The sequence below is a fragment of the Crocodylus siamensis genome, chromosome 2, assembly GCF_052110815.1.
Source record: "Crocodylus siamensis isolate JL-2025a chromosome 2, ASM5211081v1, whole genome shotgun sequence".
In the NCBI taxonomy this organism is placed as follows: domain Eukaryota; kingdom Metazoa; phylum Chordata; order Crocodylia; family Crocodylidae; genus Crocodylus; species Crocodylus siamensis.
This window is the reverse complement of record NC_143396.1, coordinates 125301420-125324839: the sequence shown is the minus strand read 5'-3', so window position 1 is coordinate 125324839 and position 23420 is coordinate 125301420. Positions and strand designations below refer to the sequence as shown.

General features: G+C 42.4%; 1 protein-coding gene across 2 annotated transcripts in view; it reads right to left on the bottom strand.

The window, feature by feature from the left end:
* Positions 1-23178, bottom strand: part of DKK2 (dickkopf Wnt signaling pathway inhibitor 2) — an 84740-nt gene extending 61562 nt beyond the window's left edge. Inside the window, exons 1-2 of one of the 2 annotated variants that reach the window (XM_090036744.1) lie at positions 22478-23178; positions 22120-22325 (exon numbers count right to left, since the gene is read on the bottom strand). In XM_090036744.1, coding sequence (XP_089892870.1) covers positions 22120-22314 — 195 coding nt within the window. In that variant the 5' untranslated portion in view covers positions 22315-22325; positions 22478-23178. Of the gene's footprint in view, positions 1-22119 lie in introns of both variants that reach the window. The other variant, XM_090036743.1, reaches the window with a different exon arrangement.
* Positions 23179-23420: the final 242 nt, after the last annotated feature.

The window sequence follows — 23420 nt, the reverse complement described above, 5'->3', positions numbered from 1 at the left end:
TGGAAAACTCTGATTGATTTAAAGGGGCATTATTCATTTAGAGGGCTGCAGGATCTAGGCAGGAAAAGAAATCCCATTATTTTCTGGAGGCCAAAAAAAAAACCACCCAAAAGAAAAGAAAAGGGTAAAATCATTCCAGCTGAGAACAGAAAACAATTTATTCTGCAGTCTTGCTTATGAAATTATAGGACCTGTATAGCAAGTCAGGGTTCCAGGGGTGGCCATGATGCCCCCCTGGTGGCTCCATGACCATGCCCTGCTCCACTCCTAGAGCACCTTCTACTAATAGTAGTACTGGGGAAGCTGCCCATGGGCCTTTGTGTGGCCTCAGTCCTACTGGACCCCCACTGGGATTCCTAGGCCCCTTGCTCAGTCTCTGTAGTTGACTGTGCCCTACTGGGCCTCTCTAGTCAACCGTGGTCTTCTGGGTGCATAAAGCCTTAGGAGCTAATTGCATGGCTTCAATCCTCCCCTATACCACACCCTAAGCCAAGCAGGTATTACAGTAATGTTGTTTTCTTGTTGGGGCTTCAGCCTCCTCAGCCTATGCCTCTGTCCTCTCAGCTAGGCCTTCTAGCCCGGGCCCACTGTGGGAAACCTGGCTCTGAGGCATTAGCCCTGGTTTGGTTCTCTCACCCCACATAGCAATGCCCCTCCCAGGCACTGGACTCTGGCTCCTGGGTGGCTCTGTGGCCTTACACTGTGCCCACTGTGGGCTCAACAATTGCTCAAGGTGACCGCATGCCCATGGGCACCAATGGGACCTCCATGTAACGCCCCTGAAGAAGAACCAAGGAGAACAAACAGCCAAATAGTGGTTGCCTTTTGGGTACATGCATAGAGGAAATAGAAAGGATTCTTTGGGTAGGTACAAATATTAGACTTTTACTGGAATAAGTGATCAGAAATCAGTCTATACCCATAACAGAACAGGAGCTTGGCACACACAGACTGATTTAAAAATGGTGGAACCTGATCTAAGAATTGTACCCCTCCACACACACATATACACACCTCAAGTATAACTGTAACATAAACCTAAGTGTCTGGGCTATAACATAAACGTAAAGGGGAAGCAGCCCTCTGCCCCTTTAAGAGGGAAAACTTTCCCTCATCTCCCAGCTGGCATATTTCCATCCCTGGGCTCCTTGTGAGCTCCCGGAGCCTCACTGTTCCCACAGGCAGCATAACAGTTGCCCTAGCATCCCCAGGTAGCTCTCCTGAGCAGGAGCTCCTTCCCTTGTGGCTACTAGGGAGAGACTAGCCAGCTAGACCAAGCCTCGAGCTTATATCCTCCCAGGACTCTGCCCCCTTCCCATCAGCAGACTACCTGGGCAGCCTGCAGGTGTCTGCTAATTGACTCAATTGCCCTGTAGCTATGGCAACCTGCAGCTGCTGCACGGTGCCTGGCCTGCAGTTCCCCTTCACTGAGGTGCTTCTTCCTTAAAGGCACAGAGTGCTCCAGGCTCTATGTTACACCTGTCTGTGATCATTTTGAGTGTATCTATATGTGACACTACATTGTCACAGCAACACCCTATGGTGACATAGCATCCATAGGCCTCTACATGTGATCAGCAGCTACTTTGCTGTTTGACACACTCTACTGGTATAGTGTGCCACTATGGCAAAGTAGCTGCTAAAAAAACCCGTGCGCCATGTATATGGCACAGTACGGGCTGTTGCTGCACCATGATTTAGTACTTCCAAAAGGGTGACTCTGTGGCCTTACACTCTGCCCACTCTGGACTCCACAGTTGCTCAAGGTGACCGCATCCCCAAAACGAAGTACTAAATCATGGCACACGGCACAGTAACACATTACCATAGCAACATGTGTAGACACACCCTTTATCTCATTTCCTTCTATGACCAGGTGACCTATCACCTGGACAAGGGAGAAGAGATTGATGTTATATATCTTGATTTCAAAAAAGCCTTCAGTCTGGTATCCCAAGATCACCTCTTGGTGAAACTGGCCAATTGTGGCCTTGGGTCCACCATGATCCGCTGGCTGGGAAATTGGCTCCGTGGTCAGACCCAGAGGATAGTAATTGACGGAAGTCAATCATCATGGTGCCCTGTGACCAGTGGGGTCCCCCAAGGCTCTGTCCTTGGACCCACATTGTTCAACATCTTCATTAATGATGTGGACATTGGAGTCAGAAGCGGACTGACCAAGTTCACCGATGACACCAAACTTTGGGGCAAAGCATCCACACCTGTAGACAGGAGGGCGATCCAGGCTGACCTGGACGGGCTCAGCAAATGGGCGGATGAGAACCTGATGGTGTTTAACACTGATAAATGCAAGGTTCTCCACCTTGGGAAGGAAAACCTGCAGCATCCTTATAGGCTCAGCAGTGCTACGCTGGCTAGCACTACTGAAGAAAGAGACTTGGGGGTCATCATTGACCACAAGATGAACATGAGCCTGCAATGCGATGCTGCAGCTAGTAAAGTGGCCAAAACGCTGGCTTGCATCCATAGATGCTTCTCAAGCAAATCCCAGGACATCATTCTCCCATTGTACTTGGCCTTGGTGAGGCCGCAGCTGGAGTACTGCGTCCAGTTTTGGGCTCCACAATTCAAAAAGGATGTGGAGAAGCTTGAGAGAGTCCAGAGGAGAGCCACGCGCATGATCAGAGGTCAGGAAAGCAAACCTTACGACGATAGGCTGAGAGACATGGGGCTCTTTAGCCTGGAAAAGCGCAGGCTCGGGGTGATCTGATGGCCACCTATAAGTTTATCAGGAGTGACCACCAGGATCTGGGGGAACGCTTGTTCACCAGAGCTCCCCAAGGGATGACGAGGTTGAACAGTTATAAACTACTGCAAGACCATTTTAGGCTGGACATAAGGAAGAATTTCTTTACTGTCTGAGCCCCCAAGGTCTGGAACAGTCTGCCAGCGGAGGTGGTTCAAGCACCTACATTGAACACCTTCAAGAGTAAATTTGATGCTTATCTTGCTGGGATCCTATGATCCCAGCTGACTTCCTGCCCTTCGGGCGGGAGGCTGGACTCAATGATCTTCCAAGGTCCCGTCTAGCCCTAATATCTATGAATCTATTTTGCAAAGGTATAGCACCATCTGTCATTGCAACTGATAAAGGGAAGTTTGGGGAAAATAACTTCATTAATGTTCATGAACAACCCAGGGGATTGCAGGGAAAGATTTTTGGAGAAGGGCTTCCAATCTCATTGCGTAACTAAGGAGAAGTGATCAAGGCAGCAGTCCCTGGATGCTGACTTAGGGGTGGGGCACAAAAATAGTAGCTTCCACTGCTGCTGGCCAGCTGTGCCACTGCTGCCAGCAGCTGGGAACTGCTACTACCCCATGCACTGCTGCTGTCCAGTGTTATGCCTCTGTTCCACTTTGTCGAATGATATATAAACTGGAGGACTTTTGAAAATCTAATCAATAATGGCATGAAAAGGAAGAGGGAGGGATAGAAGAAGGAAAAAATGTAGTGTGCAAAGAGTAATGATTTAGTCATCAAAGTATTTTAAGAGATCTTTCCAAATTGTATCAAACTTGTTGGAGCAGTTAAGCCTGGTAAACATGATTCTCTCCATAAATGGCAGTTGCACCATCTCACCATACCAAGTTTTGACCTTTGGAGATGTTGTATTTTTCAGTTTGTACTCCTTAGGAACCCAAGAATGCACATATTTTTCCAAAGATATCGGTCCTGTATTCAAAACCTTATTAATTCTGGTTCTAATTTCTTTCCAAAAAGGATTGATAATAGGATATAACCAAAATATATGACCAAGTGTTGGCTGAAATGCAGTGCATCTCCAACATGTATCTACTGCATATTTAATTTTTTAAGTTTAGGAGGATCTTTTGCTGTATAAGATGCAGTCTGAGATCAACTGTAGATGTTTGAATATTAAATTGATTTCAACTGAGATTGTTATCTGAACACCTAAGTCTTCCTCCCACTTGTGTCTTAAAAAAAACTTCATCAGGTCTGTTAGGTGATGACAAAGAACGAGGAAAATAATCAGATTTCAAGGCAAAGTTAATATATCAGGAGCATTTGTTAGATCTAAAGCCTCCAGTCCAAATTTTGCTAAGTATTCAAGATGAAGCATATTGTGAAAATCAACTGTATTCAGTGTGACTATTTAGAAGAACTCTTCACTAATTTCCTGCCTGTTATGATAATGAGGTGGGGAAATCACAGGGTAAACCCACTGTGCAACTGTACAATCACAGGATTAAAGTTTTCTTGTTTTACAAACACAAAGATACCCAAAGTCAATGATGACACACTGTAGTGAAGAACAACAGGGCATCCTATCATCATGACAACCCAGAAGTGTATTATGCCACAACACTCTCATAGACCTATTACATCTTGGTCTTATCTGTTCATGCATGCATTCTAAGTATTTCAGCCTTTCAGGGAAGGGTCCATCCCACCAGCCCAAAGAGTAAGATTCCTTGTTGTTTGCTTTTTTTCTGGCTCTTTCACTCTTAGTTTGCCTACTGGTAACCCAGTGGTAGACAGTGCTCTCAGCCAGCTTAGTGACACCGTTCTTTTGGGAAGTGCAAGCTGTGGGTTCACACCTCCTAAGACTGTGGGTGAAGGTGGCCTAAAACCCCAGTCTTTCAATTCCTATAGAAATGCCTTCAACATTATAATATGTACCGGTTTTGCTACAGCACCTGTGGAATGCATCATGTGTCAAGTGAGTGACATAGGGTGGTTCCACAAAGGATTCCTTAAAGGTGATTTCCCCCCAGTTTTATACAGGAAAAAATAAATAATTTTTACAGAAAGAGGTTTAAGGTTTCTCTTTGAGGGATGTTGAAAATAGTGCTGGATATATTGTATCTGGATACAGTGGCCCTCTATCTTGGTACATTTTCATTCTTGTTCTGCTGGCTGCCAAATATTATACTTAACTCACAGGATTAAACTTTTGATTTCCCTACATGGGTGGGAAGGGGAGGGAGGGTAAAGAAGAAGGGCTATGTGCAGACATTAAAAAAGCCTAAGGTGGAATCAATCTAAGTTACATGGTTTTCTGTAAGCAACATAATTTATACTGGTAGAAATCTGGCTCTGCCATTTTTAAGTCAGTCTGTGTGTGTCAAACTCCTCTTACGGGTATAGACTGATTTCCGATCACTTATATCAGTAAAAGTGTAATGTCTGTACCTGCCCAAAGAATCCTTTCTATTTCCTCTATGTGTGCACCCAAAAGGCAATCACTATTTGGCAGTTTGCTCTCCATGGTTCTTCTTCAGTCCTGTGCAAAATGACTCTGACTTAGATCCTCCAAGGTATTTATTTACTGCACCGATATTTAGGTGCCTAACTCTTCTTGACATCTATCAGTGGCGGTTCAACACTTATGTGCCTTTAAGAATGACAACCTGATGACTTAAGTGAGACTTGAACAGTCCATAGTCTGTTCTGGTCCTTATCAAACAGGTGAATTCCACCCCTGGTACAGACAGGGGACTCAAAAACACTGTTTTCAACAGTTAGGAAACAAGCAAGTATGTGCCTGGGTAGCAGGAGGTGTGTCTGCATCCTAGGCATCTTCTCTAGTGCATGGCTGTGAAGAAGTATTGGAGCATGTAAACTACATCCCTTTGGGAGGGGGTATAGTTGTCCAAGGTAAGCATGCTCCACTCAGCAGTCCTGAGAGCCTATGATTTTAGAATCACTGGAAAGTAGGGATAGAAGGGACCTCTAGATGTCCAACCCCCTGCTTTATTTAATAACTGCATCAACTGTCATATAGGGAAAGGTACCAATCCCTTCTTTCTATTATTCACTTCCTTTCTGAGGGACTTAGTGGATACCCCAGTGTCCAGTGCCAGCTAAACTATTTTGGCCCAGCTCTAGTACATGCCTGTTTAGAAAAATGAAGAATTTTCTTAATGACAGTTGCTGTTACATGGACAATCTGCATCTCATTTGCTATTCTCTTTTGGCTTCATTTTTAATAGGCCCTTAAAACATATTTTCCTTTAAAACAACAACATTCTTTTCTGCCCTCTTTGTTCATAGGACTTGTGTGCTTGTTAACAGTTTGAGCATTCCCTTCACACCTGCACAGCACATGTCTGCTTGTGATAGACTCTCCTCTCTGGCCCTCACCAATACAAAAAGAGCACACAAAGGCACTCCTCACTGCACTATCATAAAATCACTACTTTTAAACTAGCAAGTTGCAAGTAGAATTGGGTCTGAGTCAGGACGTATGGATACAGAGATGCACAAACATCTTCCACAGCTTGTGGGGCATCACAAGTTTTGAACTACAGTGTGTAAGCATTCAATAAAGTATGTTGATATTACAAATTGCCTCCAGATTTTAAACTAACAAGATGTGCCATTTAAGAGGTCTCTTTTATATAAGGCTCAAAAAGCATTTTATAAATGTTATCAAATTAATGAAGCCCTCCTTAATCACTGAAAAAGCTAAATTGAAGCAAGGCAGATTCTCCTGGTTTTCCTAGGGCCATAGAGTGGAGGAAATTCCCCCTGACTGTTGGTACAGATTCATCCGCTAACCATTGAACAGCTGCCTCTTCCTCAGCAGCCCATGACAGTTTCTTTCTCTTTTTCCTGAAACTGAATTGCAGTAATAAGGAACATTCTTGCCAAATGTCTCACTTGTAATGATATTGTTACTTCATTTGGGATTTTTTCAGTTGTAGTTAATGTAGCTCACTTGAGGTTGGGTTAAGCATATGACGTTTTAGACCTCCACTGTGCAGCTCTGCTAATGTCCCTGCAAGAACTCTGCTGTGATTCTTGGTTTTATTCCTGCCTCTGTCACTGCTGTCTGATGACACTTAGGGTGCAAACAAGCATTCAAAAGACCCAGCTTAGGTTAGGTGGTTTATTTTGACTTGCTTAAACTCAAGTCAGGTTCTTCTGTGTGCAAGTGTTCACCTGGGCAGCCAGAGATGAGTAAGTCTGGGAGGGGAGAGGGCTGGCAGCATTGTTGGGTTGGGGAGAAATGGCCCAGTATGGAGTTGCTGATTTAGGGAGGGGTGTAAAATAGACTGGTCAGGGTCAGAGAACGATGGCGGTGGGAACAGCACAACCCCAGGGCTGTGGAGAGTGGCTGGGCTTTCCCAGCCCTGGAGCTATGCTTGGGATGTGTGCAAGAATTCACTAGGCTCGGTTAACCCATTTTAGGTCAGGTTAACCCATGGTTATCTAAAGTCAGTTCTCATCAGATCTTAGATTGGGCCCACCATTTTTAGGGCAGATTAAGCCCTGTGAACACTTGCACACACATTCATTTAAATTGTCCTCAATTTGGTTAGGACGATCTAAATGTAACGCTTGCACACACCCTTAGACTAACGTGAGTGCCTAACACATGAGCATTTAGGTAACTGAATAAGTGGCTGGAGAAAGTTTCCAATGAAATCATAGTAATAACCTGTCCAACATGGTATCTTTAATGTAATCATGGTTCAAGCAAGAGATTGGCCTTTTCTCCCACCCCTCCTTGTATACTTCATGCAAGGACCAGATCAGTCGCATTCACTGCATAAAGGATGGATATGGGCAGTTATTTCCTCAGACCCCATACATGTAAATTGCTCCAAAATTGCAATTTGGGGGACAAGACAGGAGAGGAAATAACCATTACAACTGGCCCCATAGCACCCAATCAGTTTGGCTGAGAACACTGCAGGAACAGCTTGCATCCTTCTGAGCTTTTATGAAAGAACTCAATTTGAGCCAAAGTATACTAATCCTGATGTCATCAGCTACATGTGAGTTTAAGTGCAATAATTTACTGCACTGCCGGATACCAGTTGTATCTGACAGGACCATCCAGCAGCGCAGTAAATTATTCTACTGCACCCTGATTGCCATACAGATGTAGACAGTGATGCTTTATTGTACAGCAAATTAATCTGCTGCACAGTAAAGCACCTCATGTAGATGTGCCCAGAAAGACCACGGGTCTGTTCATCTGTATGATGGAAAAAATTCTGCTTACTTCCAACCATCACAAACTTCTGGAAGACTGTTTTAGACTGGACATAAGGAAAAACTTCTTTACGGTCCAAGTCTCCAGAGTCTGGAATAGACTGTCCCCAGAACTGGTGCAAGCACCTACTCTGGACACATTCAACTTACATTTGGAGCGTATCTTGCTGGGGCATCTACCACCAGCTGACTTCCTGCCCTTTGGACAGGGGGCTGGACCTGATGATCTCATGAGAACCCTTCCAATCCTAATGTCTATGAAATCTATGAAATCTACTTCCCTCCCAAGGCTCAGTTAATTAATGTTTATAGTATGTGCTTAGATACTCTAATGGAAGACAAGTGCCATGTAAGTAAGTACTATTGCAAATGAGTGATGTGAAAAGAAGGCTTGAAGTTTTTAATGGGGGTCCTGGAAAAATGTTCTGAAAATGCTTCCTATTTAACAAAATGCATCTCAAAATGCAAAAATATTTTCTCTTCAAAGCACCTTGATCATAAAATGATCCCTGGCAGGAATGGTTCAACAGTGGGGAGCTGAATTATAGGTATTAGTTGTTTAATTTCCTTACTCTGGGACTTATGGTTTCTTATGCAGAGCAGTCCCATACTTCTCAGACAGCCCTGCTAACAGAAATACTATGCAAGTAAATAATATGCTAAATCAATATGAGAAAAGGTATCAGAATCTGGGTTTCTGCAAGGCACACGTGTGCCCTTGTGCTCCCCAGTGGTCCTAAATCAAATACAGAATAGTTTGGAATCCAGAATATTGCTTTTGTGCAAACAGTTTGATAATGCAAATACTTATTTGGTCACTTATTCATTTAACCATAAGAACCAATTGAAACTAATGTTCAGTTGCAATTTTTTACCAATACTGTAGCAGGGACCGCCTTGGAAATGTAATTTCAAAAGGATTTCTCTTATTAAAAAGCTATTCCCTTGTAAGGGGGTTTCTGGAAGATAGCAACAAGAATGAAAAAAAGCACAGAAATTTATAAGCATTCTTGAAAAGCATTTTGAAGGCACTGTATTAATGTAAACAATTACAGAAGTATTTTCCCAGAGTTAAGCTGTTTAGCCCTTCCACCAAAACTTTCAATATGAGTTGGATTTTAAACATAACTTTTGACAGACACTTTGTCTCAGTGAGCATATTCTCTTTAACAAGTTACACATGAGGCAGTGTACAACACAGGGCTCTTCTTTGGAGATGTTTGAAGAGGACAGCAAACTACATTTTTGCCTAGACTTTTCCATTATTCCCATTTAGATACAATTATTTTGTGTTGTCCAGTTCTTGCTGTTCCTCATTAAGAACTGATTGATTTACTTCATTATGAATCATATTTATTGCAAATATAATCCCCAACATCATCCTTTTTCTCCATTTGGTATTTCTTAGTATTCCTGAAGTAGCCTGCCTGAAAAAATTTCAGCTCCATTAGCTGACTGCATGGTATTATTTCACTACTTCTGGCATGTACTCCATTAGCTAAATTACATACTATCATTTCTGCTCCCCGACTAGATGATGCAGAAAGGAAAGAAGGAAAGCAGGAAGGCAGGCAGGCAGGCAGGTAGGCTTTCCCTTAAATTTTTCAAGTTGATTGTGTAAAGTGTGCAAAATGTCTTGGAGCTAAACTTATTTTGTATACATTTGGTGGATATCTACATACTCCCAAATTCATAATATAACCCCAGGAATTAAGTAATCTATTTTTGGATACAGTCATAAATTTATCATTATTTATATATCTCTAGCAAAGCCAGTTTCTCTTTCCTGCAAAATGTCTACCTTCCATCTCTGTGTAACTATGCACCAGAAACAAATCACCTTAATGATGTATGCCCCAGCCTATTGCACAGATCTGTTCCTCTGGTGAAAGGAAACTTTCTGGATTTCCTCTCTAGGAACTTGTAGGTTTCTCGCCTCTCTGAAAAGTGCTTCTGTGTGGCACTCTCTTCCTTGTATGAGACAGTCTTCCTTGCAAGCTCATCTCCAAAAAGCAAGTCCTTCCCCAGTCCCATAGTGAGGTAGTTAACTATGCGAGTCTGAAGTCAGGCAGAAGGTAGGGCAGGGTGGCACCACAGAGACTCATTCAGAGAGGCATGACTTTTTGTAGGCAACAACCTACGTCACCAGATGTTATGAAGAGATCTTTCTCTTGTATGTAAGGTCCTGACACAGTAGGTTGTTCCCTACAGAAACTCATGTCTCTGAACCAGTTAGTCTCCAAGGTATCACCCTACCCTATTTTCTCCTACTCCCATAAGTTTTCATCCTTCCTACGAGATATAAATAAGGAACCATCTATTTCACCTGATTTCTCCTAATGAGAGTAGATGAAGGTGATTTCTCTAAACTCAGCCCCTTCCATCACTGTAAAGGAGATGGCAAAAGCCTCCATCTGATCTAATTGGATAACTTGACTTTAGCAAAGTTTTTGACACCATCTCCCATGACCTTCTTATTAACAAGGTAAGGAAATACAGATTTGAAAGTACTGTAACATGGACACATTACTAATTGCATCATCATGTTCAACAAGCAGCCATTAATGGTTTAATGTCTAGTTTGAAGAAAGTATTAAGAGGGGTTACCCAGGAGCCTATTTTGGGTCCAGTATTGTTAAACGTCTTCATTAATGATTTAGATGATTGGATGAATGCATGCTTAGCAAATTTGCAGATGACATCAAGTTGGGTGGAGTTTTAAACACTCTGGGGGAGGATAGGATTCAGAATAACCTGGACAGACTAGAAAAATGGTCTGCAATCAATCAGATAAAATTCAACAAAGACAACTGCAAAGTCCTGCACTTGGGAAAGAATAATTGCATGCACAAATACAGACTGGGGAATGACAGGCTAGACTGCAGTGCTGCAGAGAAAGACCTGGGGGTTTCAGTAAATAAGCTTATTATGAGTCTACAGTGTGCTCTGTTGAAAAAAAAAGCCAGCTTACTGAGTAATATCATCAGGAATGTCATTTGCAAATCCACTCTATTCAGCACTGATGAGCCTTCACTTGGAGTATTATGTCCAGTTTTGGGCCCCAAACTTCAATAAGGATGTGGGCAGATTGGAAAAAGTCCAGTGTAGTGCAACAAAATGACTAGCGGCCTGGGAAGCAAGGCTTATGAGGAAAGACTGAAAGAATTAGAGTGGTTTAGCTTGAAGAAGAGAAGAGTGAGGGGGTATTTGGTAAGAATCTTCAAATACCTGAAGGGCAACTACAAAGAAGCTGTAGATAACATTTAGGGGGAACATCTCTTATGTTCATCTCATGCTTCTTTTTGTTCTAGGAAATAGAACACTTTTTTGCCATTGCTTGGTAAATCTTCTTTTGAACTCAGTTCACATAACACACCCAAACCTACCAAAACACCTCCAAACCTACCTTATTGTTATATTTCCAAAAAGTACAATCATGACACAAAGCACATAGAGCTTATTCTTAACTTGGCATGTAGGAGTTTAAGCCTCATTGAAAGTCATCTGAAAACAGGAATTCAGCTTCTAAGTCACTCTTGTGCCTCTCAATTTTTTTTCCATATAGCTATCTTCATTACACCCACCTAGATTAGCTTTGGCAAAATTTCAGTCTAGATATATTTTGATTATTTATATGTTGTTTTAACATACTGTTCTATTTCACTTCTTCCTGTTAAATTTTGCTTTGCTCCAAACCATGTAGTTTTAGGCTCTTTACAGACTGTCTTAAAGAGATAGAATACTTCCTTTGTTATGACAGGTTGGCTGATCTCGTATGGTGAGCTTTAAACTAGCCTCGCTGGGGGAGGGGGCCGCAGGAAGACGAGGAGACACCACCCGAGCGAAACAGGTGACAAATGCATGGAATGCCTAGGTAAGAAACAGGGGTCCAGACAGTCGCCGAAATCGGGGGGGGGGGGGTGGCACACGCAGCTAGACAAGGCCTTAAATGCCTATATACCAATGCTCATAGTATGGGGAATATACAGGAGGAACTCGCCCTCAGAATAGCCAGTTCAGACCCACACATAATAGGGCTTACAGAAACATGGTGGGATTCATCCCATGACTGGGCAGTTAGCATTAGGGGCGATAGGCTTTACAGGCGGGATAGAGAAGGAAGGAAAGGCGGGGTTGTGGTGCTCTATGTCAAGGAGCAATACACATCCTCTGCCAGCAAAATGGGGTCAGAGGAGGGGCAATCTGAAGTGCTCTAGGTCAAGATACAAGGGGGCCGTGGGGAGAGGGATCTAACGGTGGGGTCTACCACAGACCCCCCAACCAAGGGGAGGAGCTGGACCAGGAATTTTCAGGCCAGCTTGCAGAGGCACTTAAGGCAAGGGATGTAGTTGTCATGGGTGATTTGAATTACCCGGACATCTGCTGGGAGGAACACTCAGCCAGGTCGGACTGTTCCAGGAGGTTCCTGGCCAAGATACAGGACCTCCACTTAATTCAGGAGGTGTACAGTCCCACCAGAAGAAATGCCCTGTTGGACCTGGTCCTGGCCATAGGTGATGACCTGGTAAGGGGCCTCCAGATTCTAGACCACCTGGGTCATAGCAATCATCGCTTGCTGGAATTCACCATCCAGCGCAGGGTGTCAAGGGCCTACAGCAAGGTGGTAGCCCTAGACTTCAAGAGGGCCAACTTCAATGAGTTGAGGAGATTGGTGGGAGAGGTGCTGGGTTCTCAAGAGCAAGGGAACTCAGTGACCAAGATGAGTGGTCATTCCTTAAGGAGATGATACTCAGGGCCCAAGGGGTGACCATCGCAACAAGAAGCAAGGGGGGCAGGAATGCCCAAAAGCCCCCCTGGCTCACCAAGGGTGTCTGGGAATGCCTGATTGCCAAAACGGCAGCATACAACCAGTGGAAGGGGGGTGCTATCTCCAAAGGGAAGTTTACCTCCTTTGCTCGGGCCTGTAGGGGGGCTGTCAGGAAAGCTAAAGCGGACATAGAGCTAGAACTAGCATCCAAAATCAAAGATAATAAAAAGTCCTTTTTTAAGTACATAGGGAGGATAAAGAAGGCACTGGGAAATGTAGGGCCCCTGCAAGATTCTCTGGGCAATCTGGTGGTTGCGCCAGAGAAGAAAGCAGACCTCTTTAACCAATTCATCACCTCCATTTTCTTGGGCAAGGACTGGGACTTCCCCACTGTGATGCAAGCTGGACTCAAGGGGAACACCTCCAGACTTCAGGTTGGGGAGGACTGGGTTAGAGAGCTTCTGGAGGGGCTGGACGTGTTCAAATCAGCGGGTGCAGATGCTCTCCATCCCAGGGTGTTGAGGCAACTAGCAGGGGTTATTGCAGGGCCTTTGGTACGTCTTTACGAGCACTCAGGGTGCTCAGGCCAGGTGTCAGATGATTGGAAGATAGCCAACATGGTCCCCATCTTTAAAAAAGGGAGGAGGGAAGACCGGGGCAACTATAGGCCTGTCAGTCTTACCTCAATCCTAGGGAAACTGTTTGAGAAGATCATCATGGAGCACATCTGCAATGGGTCGGCCTCAGAGATGATGCTCAAGGGCAACTAGCACGGTTTCATTAGGGGCAGATCATGTCACACCAACCTGATTGCCTTTTATGATCAGGTCACAAAAGCATTGGATGCAGGTGTCGCCGTCGACATAGTCTTTCTGGACTTCAGCAAGGCCTTTGACACCGTCTCCCACCCCATCCTCGTTAAAAAACTAGGCAACTGTGGCATTGATGCCTACACAGTCAGATGGATTGCAGATTGGCTCAAGGGTCGTACTCAGAAGGTGGTGGTGGACGGATCATATTCGACCTGGGGAGAAGTGGGCAGTGGAGTCCCCCAGGTTCAATTTCTTTATCAGCGATTTGGATGACAGGGTGAAAAGCAACCTGTTTAAATTCGCTGATGATACCAAAATTTGGGGTGAGGTGAGCACGCAAGTAGAGAGGGAAAGACTGAAGAAAGACCTGGATAGGTTACAGGGGTGGGCTAACAGAAACAGGATGTGTTTCAATACTGACAAGTGCAGGGTGCTGCACTTGGGCAGTAGTAACCAGCAGCACACTTATAAGATAGGAAACTCCTTTCTTGACAGCACGTAGGCAGAAAGCGAACTTGGAGTCATTATTGACTCCAAGATGAACATGGGCTGACAGTGTGAGGTCATGGTTGGCAGGGCTAACCGCACTTTGTCGTGCATCCACAGCTGCATCTCAAGTAGGGCCACGGAGGTGATTCTCCCCCTCTACGTGACACTGGTCAGGTCCAGTTCTGTGCGCCCCACTTCAGGAGTGATGTGGACAACATTGAGAGGGTCCAGAGGAGGGCCACCCGCATGATCTGGGGACAGCAGTGCAGACCCTACAGTGAGAGACTGCGGGACCTGAACCTGAACCTGTTCAGCCTTCACAAGAGAAGGCTGAGGGGGGACCTGGTGACCAGCTATAAACTTACTAGGGGGGACAAGAAGGGTTTGTGGGAGACCTTGTTTCCCCTTGGCATAACAAGGAATAACGGCCATAAATTGTTGGAGAGTGGGTTTAGATTAGACATCCGTAAGAACTACTTCACTGTCAGGACAACTAGGATCTGGAACCAACTTCCAAGGGAAGTGGTGCTGGCTCCTACCCTGGGGGTCTTTAAGAAGAGGCATGATGCCTACCTGGCTCATTTGAGCCCAGTTTTTCTCCTGCCCAGGCAGGGGGTCGGACTTGAAGGTCTACAAGGTCCTTTCTGACCCTGATTCTATGATGCTATGATGATTCTATGACTCAGTGAAAGAAGAATGTCTGAAACGACCTGCCCTTTTATTCATTCTAAGAGAGCATTGACTATGGGAGACTTTCCCGATAGATATATCACTGTCAGGGATGTGATCCTCATAATATACAAAAAAGGTTGTAGTTAAGAAGTAGCCATCAGGGATATATAGGCTGGCTATGACAGTGCAAAGTAAATATTTCCTATCTGCAATTGAATTTAAAAAAAAAAAACAGAACCTATTTTGAAAGCATTAGAGTCACAATTTAGTAATGAAATGTGCTGGAGATCACTGGCTCATTCAGTGCAAGCTGCCAAAGTGTATGGGACTAAAGTTTAGATTTTCATTCACTAGACTGACTTGTATACTTTTAAAAATGTGCAGAGCCTGATTCATACTTACATGATATGTAGAGAATGAGGCAAAGCTCCTAGAAATTGAGCAACACCTTGTATCCTGAGCATGTGTAGAACAGCCCACCTTCACTCATTGCTAAAAACTCCTAAACATTGTACCATTTGCACTGCATATGTGTGAAGTGCAGTTTTCAGAGATTCATAATTCTCTTATGAAAACTCTGTCATATCAGAGCCATACTAGAAGCTATTCCCAGAGGACAGAAGCACTTGCTTAAGTGCTTTGTTGAAAACAGCTTCAAACAATGCTTTCTCCCTGTTTTGTGTTGGCTTTCCTATCATCTTTATTCAAAGAAAGCCCCCAAAAAGTTGTTAAATGTGCAAGCTCCCTGTTTACACTAGTGATTATAGAGGTGCTCATTTCATTTTTAATGATATTCATTTCTGTATGTACCAAGACACTCATACGTCAGTGTGGGGTAAGCCACAAGAAAGGTGATCGTGAGAACCATAACTGTGATGGAGAAAATTAAAACACTGTATTTGAAAACTGTTTTTATTTGTGCTTTTGCCATTTGGTTTAGTTGTATATGTGTAATAATGGCATCTATTTCTCCACAATGCAATATAAAATCACACGCATGCATGTGTAGTGTTACATTTTGTAGCTGGTTCTAAAACTAAGAAATTTTCAGAAAAGTTGAAAAGACATGAAATTCAATTGTTTTCACATTTCATTGTAAAGAAAACTGCCTTGTTTTCATTAAATTTTCAATGAAACTTTGAATTAAAAAAACCACTTGAGACAAAAATAAGGCAAACTTTCACCCAGAGAACGTGACTTTACTGAGGAAAATTATACCCATTTTTGATTAATGGTGGATCTGAAATCAAGATATGATTCTCCATCTTTTCACTGCAAAAATGAATGTCAAATTTTGCAGGCAGTAGACCACATGAAACACTGTTATCCTCCTAGGGACTTCCACACTGCTAGAACTGCACTCAAAATAGTTCCTTCATTCTTTCAAATTTATATTGTGCTTAAAGATTCTTACATTAGACCTATGTACTTAATACTACTGTAATACTACTGAAATGCAGCTATTGACACAAAGTACCTATCATAACTGATCCTTCTAAAAATTGCATGCACATTCTATCTGTGAAGGTGGAGGGGAACGATTAGTGGAGCCAAAGCCTACTTTTTGAAGTTTGTAAGATTTTAGCCCTGAAATTCTAATGTATATGCAGGCCGGTCAAGATGTCCGCTCCTAAGGTTTTAGCCAATGGAATATTTTTTTAATACCTGACATGGCAAAGCCCAAACCAAAAAGATAAATCAGGAATGGCCTTGACAGAGCTCCTTTTGTGAAGCAGTAGATTAACGCTGGACTACGTCTTAGGATATGTAGCCATAAAACAGTCAGTGTAAAAACCCAGGTTGCTTAATCAACAGAATATGATAGACTTGTAGCAAGCTTCCAAGAAATGCATATCCTCAGCCAAGTTTTATATAAAATTAAAAATGTGCATCTTGTACATATACAAAATATCAGCATAATCAGTCTCTGGTTGGGAAACAAGACTACCACTGTCAGGGGGGAAAATGGCATCACACACTCTTCCAACTTCCCTGTCTATGTTCTCCTTGATATTGTTAGATATTTAAGGCAGAGGCTATCTCTTCCTGTATATTGGAACAGCATGTAGTAGAATTGAATCCCAGTTGTAATTGATGACCTTCTAAGTGCTTCTGTCACTTTAACTATAAATACAGCAATTGTAATAAACCTGCTTTATGGGAGGTTTTCTCCAAACAAATTAAACAATAAAAACAAACTAAAGGAGACTCAAAGTGAAACACTGAAACTGGATAATAAGTGGTGCTTATTGTTCTAATAGAGAAGGAAACCTTGCATGGCCACTCACCAAGACCGCTGCCACTAGTCAAGCCAGTGTCTGAGATTACAGACAGAAAAAGACAAGAGGAAACAATAAATTCCTTGGTGGCTGTTAGAGATGGTAGCAACTCTAGTTTCTTATATAAAATTATAATTCCTGGATGTAATTTTTGGGTACTATAGTTAAATTAGTCTTGATCTTGTGGTTAAATAATTGGTACTGTCGTGGTTGCTAGCTATTCAAGATAGTGTGGTTACATTTCTGGTGTCTGTGGTGCCTTTCATTGCTTTGTTTTCAGGATACTGTGGTCAATTACTGAATCTCATGCTGCTTTACTTGCCTGCTACTATGAAACCTCATTTTAGCATTTTCTAGCATATTTATCCTGAGTAGTATGTCCTGAGTAGTCTGTACAGAAAGCACTCGTGGAAGTGGTAAGTATTAGAACTGTGACAAATATGGCCATTTTGATTTAGCCCAGGTAAAACTTACTCTCTTGTTTTGCTTTGAGCAGACTCAAGGCTCCTGGCCCCAATTTGATTCAGTGCTCAGAGTTAAAAATAAAAACAGATCAATGAATCAAATAAACAAAATTCTTCTGAACCTACAATGGCTTGAGTGGTTTCGATCGGTCTTGTTTTTCTGCTGTCATTACTCCTCCTATCTTTTCACTCAACTCCCTCCTTCCAAACTTAGTATCTTCTTTGCCCGACCAATTGCTCCTTTGCTCTCTTCTCTAGTCTTTTAACCCCCTCTTAGTCTTTTGTCACTTTTTCACTGCTTAGAGCCCCCATCCATACCCTCACCAACAAGAATGTCCCACCCACAGCCCGCTCATGGAAGAGGGAGATGGAGTTAGGAGCAGAGAAACAGCCAAGAGCTACTCAGCATCCATTCCAAGTGCCAGCAACAGTGGGAAAAGCGGCAGCTTGGAGAGGGACAGGATCACGTGGAAGGAAAGAAGAATCAAGAGATGGGCTCTGTAGCGGGGTTGGGGAAGGATGAGGGCCACTGGAACCTATGGATTAGTAAAGAGATATAAAATGTAGCTTGAGGTGGATCCAAGACAGCAAACAATTTGAACCAGATAGTAGGACAAATATGTAATTAGTGTAGGTGGAAACTGGAGGGGAGGGAATGAAGAATCACTAGGACCCAGAAAGAAGCCCACACTTGGTAGTTTGGCGAAACAGGAGGAGGAAAGTTTATTTGGTTTCAGCCATGAACAAGGGTAAGAGGACTTTTGCCCTTTAAAAGTGAACCTCCCAGATCACTGTGAGACAGCACATGAAAGGTTGCTTTCCCAGTGTTACCTGATACACAGTTGAGAAAATTCAAATGCCAGTACTTCTAATTAGGCATACTTCACCTACCACTCAAATTAGTGCATTCACTATCATTTCTAAAGGATGCCAAAACTATTAGAATGTTAGCTGTGCAATGAATTAACTCATCTGAAGCAGAACTGAAAAGGAAAGTGAGGGAAGTAGATGACATATCGGAGGTCTCTTAAAAATGGAGCATTCTAACACTAAGCTCTTTGATCCTGATCCTGAACACTTTACATGTGCAGAAAGTTCAGTTGATTTCATTGACCCCTAAAGATCAGCAATAAATTTGAATCTGCTACCTTCATTTATGCTGTAAGATTCTTTATATGAACAAGGAAAACAGAATCGGGTCCTTACTGACGAGCACGTGACCACCCTACTAGCATATGTTTTTCTCTAGTGGGAATGCTGTGAACATTTTACACATATTTGAGAAGGGAGTAAACAACAAATAATTTGTGTGGAGTTAAGATGACAAGTGACAGAGATGGAGGAAGAGCTTATTAGCGCCTCTGCGGTCTCTCGTCTCTACTGTTGCAAAGCAGTAAAATTAAGGCTATTTTTAAAGTGAGTAAGGATAGAACAGAAATAATGCTTATTATATAGGCATACTTTTTAAATGTATTCAAATTTTCTTTTACCCTGATTGCCCCTGTATAAAGCCAAATCCTTGCTTATATGAATATCCCCACTAATTTTGATCAGAGTTTTACCCGAAAAAAAGAGGTGTACTGGATCATTCCTTTCTAAGCAGAAGCATTATGAAGCATTAACCACTGGTGAAAATGTATCAACATTCCAAAGAAACCATGGGCTATTACAGCCATTTCTTTAACTGATGAAAGGCTTTGGGCTCAACCCTGATGTTTCATTAAATAAATGCACATATAAAACACTCCAGGAGCATATTGATCTAATCAACTACCCTTCCCTCTCCCCCCATCTTATCCCTAATTATCGGATATTGTTCCCTGGGACAAATCACTAGTAGAGACTGGTGGAGACTCCTATGCTGGTGAAGACTGACAGAATTCTGTGCAACTGATATCTGCCAGTGTCCATCAGCAGAAAATTAACCTCACACTCCATATCTGTCACAATACCAAAGGCAGAGCTTCATTAATTGTGCTTTGTATCTTATACCCTACTTCCATAGCAAAGCTATGTATATACAAGTTATGAAGTTCAATCATACTAAGAAAATAATAGATGCTACAATTTTTATCTCTATATAAATCTCATTAAGGCAGAAAATGTTGGAGAGAAAAAAAACTAGGGAGCTCTGCTCTTTTAAGAAACAACATGCTGTGTTTCTTATACATTGTCTTATAGTCTAAACAAATCAAGGAACAGTACTAATCTAATAAGGCTTGATTTAAATACAATTATTAAAATATCATGTCATAATTGGTTGTGATATACGAAACCATTGTTTGGAAATGTAGCAGCTTACTAGTTCTGAAACTACAAATGCCAACAAAAATGAACTACCATCGCAAGGTTCATTTTTTACTGCTTTAATTATCTGACTTCAGTAGGAAAGAAAGAAATAATGTCTAAGAATTTTTTGTTGTAAATCTCAGATATTATCACAGCTATGGACTGCTACACCAAGTGGTGAAGCCACAAATGTGCAGGAAACCCCGCTGAGGGAAACTAAATGTATGCATTACCCCAGCACACAATCTGGTCCTTTATTCCTCACTTGGGCAAAAATGTTGTGGCTTCTCATGGGAGTTTTGCCTGAGTAGATTGCAGAAATGGGTACCACTGGGTTAAATTTTATTCAACTTTCTCACACAAGTAGCTCCACTGAACTTACTGAGACTCCATACAGATGCGTGGATTTTGGGCAAGGTGATATGATTTCAGAACATGTTCTTTAAGAAAAAAGCCTGTAAACTAAGTAGCATTTTCTTTACTCTAATGGATATTATAAACGCATGTCTGAGTAAGCATTGTAGTAGAATTTTTCCATTGTGAATCCATTGTGAATGAATGTATAACTCGGATTAGCAAGTTATGGTCTAGTCTTGCTACTCCTACTCATGTGTGCAGTCCCATTGATTTCACTGGGCCAGTTGTTTTATAGTTGCCTTTATCACTATAAACATGGTTGATGAAGATGCACATGAGAGTTAGCCCAAAGGCAAGACTCCCTCTTTTTTACTCCCACTGTATAGTTTATTATTCCACAGAGTCACATTGAAAGTAATGGGACTGCTTAAAGAGTAGGATAGTATTCAGTGGGAGTGCAGGTGGCAGAATATTAATAGTGAAAAAAGGAAGGTACATCATAAAGTGTACGATGGTCTTTTATCTTCACCATAGCAATTCTGTTTAGGAATTATTCTCATATTCTCTTATTTCCTGATAAATTCAAAGTAGATAAGAGTGAAATAATTTTAATAACTGCGAACTTCTCTATGGCATCAGTTACTAAACTTTTGCTTGGAGGTAAGAAAAGCCACCAAATTCTGCACGAAATACAAAGGCAAGGAGGGGATAAAGAAAGGAGCCACAAATAAACAAATGTAGCTAAAAACACCAAACACACTGATAGTTTTGTATGCACTCAACAAATAGCAACATCTAATTATTTGAAAGAGAATCTGAAATACTTAATGAATTCAACTAATTGCTTGCATTTGTGCCTTTGCTCTTGCTTTCAAGGGAAACATGTAAAGGACAGAGACATTTCAGGCATTCAGCCTTTTTCAGTGCTGAATGTTGCTCCCTTGCCACAGCTCTGTCTATTCATTATGAAAAGCAGCTGTATTTGGAATTGCTAATAGTGCCTCACAGCATGAACATCAATATATTCCATAGCAAAGTAAGGCATACTCTAGCTCTTCCACTTTTACCATCACTCTGCTGTACAGCATTTGTACCTCTTGAGATCTGAAGGGGCTGAAAGAGGGCTGATAACTTACACTATCACCTTATAGTTTATCACACAGGAGAAATGAAAACATCTGGTTTTGTTGGACTTCTGAGTATCCAAGCAGAGGGAGGAGAGAGAAAGATGAATTTACAACCAAATCAGGCTTCCATATTTCCGTAACCCTTTTCCCTCTTCTATTCAAATTCCAGTCCCCACCAGTTTCTAAGGATGTTTTTCTCTTCCCCAGTCCCCAACCTGAATACAACCAGAGAAAAGTACCATTCTGGACTGCCCCAGACTAGAGTGTAGGAACACTCTTTTGGATGCCAGATAATTATGCCTAAGCATTTTACTAAAGTATTGGTGTATAGCAAACCTCCTGATCCTTGTCCTTACACTTTCACCCAAGATTATTTCAGCTGTGTTTTTATGAGGGATTTTTCTTTATTGTCATATTAGCAAAAATATTTCCACTTTGTGTCTGATTTGCATTGTCTAATCCAACACACTTTACTTACTGTGCCAAACAAAGAGCCAGCAACATAATCCTTTATGGCTTATTATTATTTGTTGCTTTATTTCTAACAGTCTTTCTGATAGGTTCCAGCAAAGAAATGCTCAAAATAATAATGACCAATAATTACTGCATTCCTTAGTCAATTTTGGATACTTTTAAGAGAAACAAAAGGTTCAAAATCTTACCAACTTGATTTCTTTACCTATTCCTTTGGAAATAACATGCAGTCTCAGAGAACTTCCAATGAAGTGAATTAATTTCATTTTGAAAGAAAAACTCTATAAAGAAGAGAGCTTAGAAGTCTTACTCTTTTTATACAGTAAAGATGAACATTAGACCAAAGGGAAGCAGATGTGATAGACAGACAGACAGATATATGTATGTGAATTGTGTCCTACCTCTCCTTGCCGGTGATAGTGCTTTGGAGGTTTTCCCATCTGCTCTAGGATTTTGCCTTTCTTGCTACCAAGTGTCAGTCCCCGGTGGATGCCTGCAGATCTGTTGGTTGCCTGTGTTGGAGCCTCCCCCATCAGGGTGGATTTGATGGAGTTCACCTTAGAGCTGGAGCTGTCTAGCTGGGAGCTCTCCACCATCAGGACCGCGGCTAGTAAGAGGAGACAGCAGGAGCACTTATTCCACATCAGCACGATCATCTCCCCCCACCCCAAAAAGGGATTTTTTAAAATAATAAAAAAAAAAAAATCAAACAAAATAAAGCAACAAGAGATAAAAAAGGGAAAAAAAAGTTTATCCTACAGTTGTTAACAAAACAATTGAACAGATTTCAATGCCGCACGCTCAAGAAACTGCTGTGGTGGGAGAGACCAGGAAAAACGAATCCCCTGAAAAAATGGTATAAAGTCTCTAGGCAACAAGCAACTATCAGATCATGTGAAGTGATGGCTTTTTCCTTCAGATTCTTGAGAAGTGCAGGAAATTCTTTAGTGACTGGGAGCAATAAACTATGAGGCAACTGCACCCAGGGAAGCTTCCCACTAGTGGAATCACCCAGCAGGTTTGCTTAAGCTTCAGAGGAAGAGTCAGTTACTTATTTCCCTCCACTCCTCTCTTGCTACACAAGTCAGCAGGGAGAAAACTCAAACCAGATCCAATCCAGGCAGCACCGACAAGGGCTGGGCTTAGTTGTGTTTCTCTCTCTCTCTCTCTCTCTCTACTTTTTATTCCCCTCCTTCTTTTTTCTTTCTTAAGCCTCAGCCTCTGTAGCCAGTGTTTGTGAAAGAACACGTTCGACTTCTCCTCCTCCAAACTAGTTGGTGCTGGGGTGAGGGGCTCCAGGCGTTCGGCTCTATATCTGGAGTCAGGATCACACAGGCAGGAACAGACAGACAGACAGCTAGGCAAACTCGCAGTGTTCTTTAGCACAGATCTACACACCCCCTCGCACACGCGCACACACATACACACACTGCTCTCTGACAGTCTCTTGCCTGCTCTGGTCTCTCTCTGCCCCCTTTACTTTTTATAGCTTTCCACAATGGATTTCTCTTTCCTCCGCCCCCAATTCAGAGGAGTGACAAAGAGTGAAACTGACTCTCTTCTCCCCCACCCCCTCTACCCTACACCCACCTCTCCAATTGCGGCTCTTTCTTCCCTCTTAGGCTAGGAGACAGGAGATGGAGCCCCTGTGTTTTGTAGCATAAGAGGCTGTGTTTTTTGTGTCTGTTCAAGCTCCCCTGAG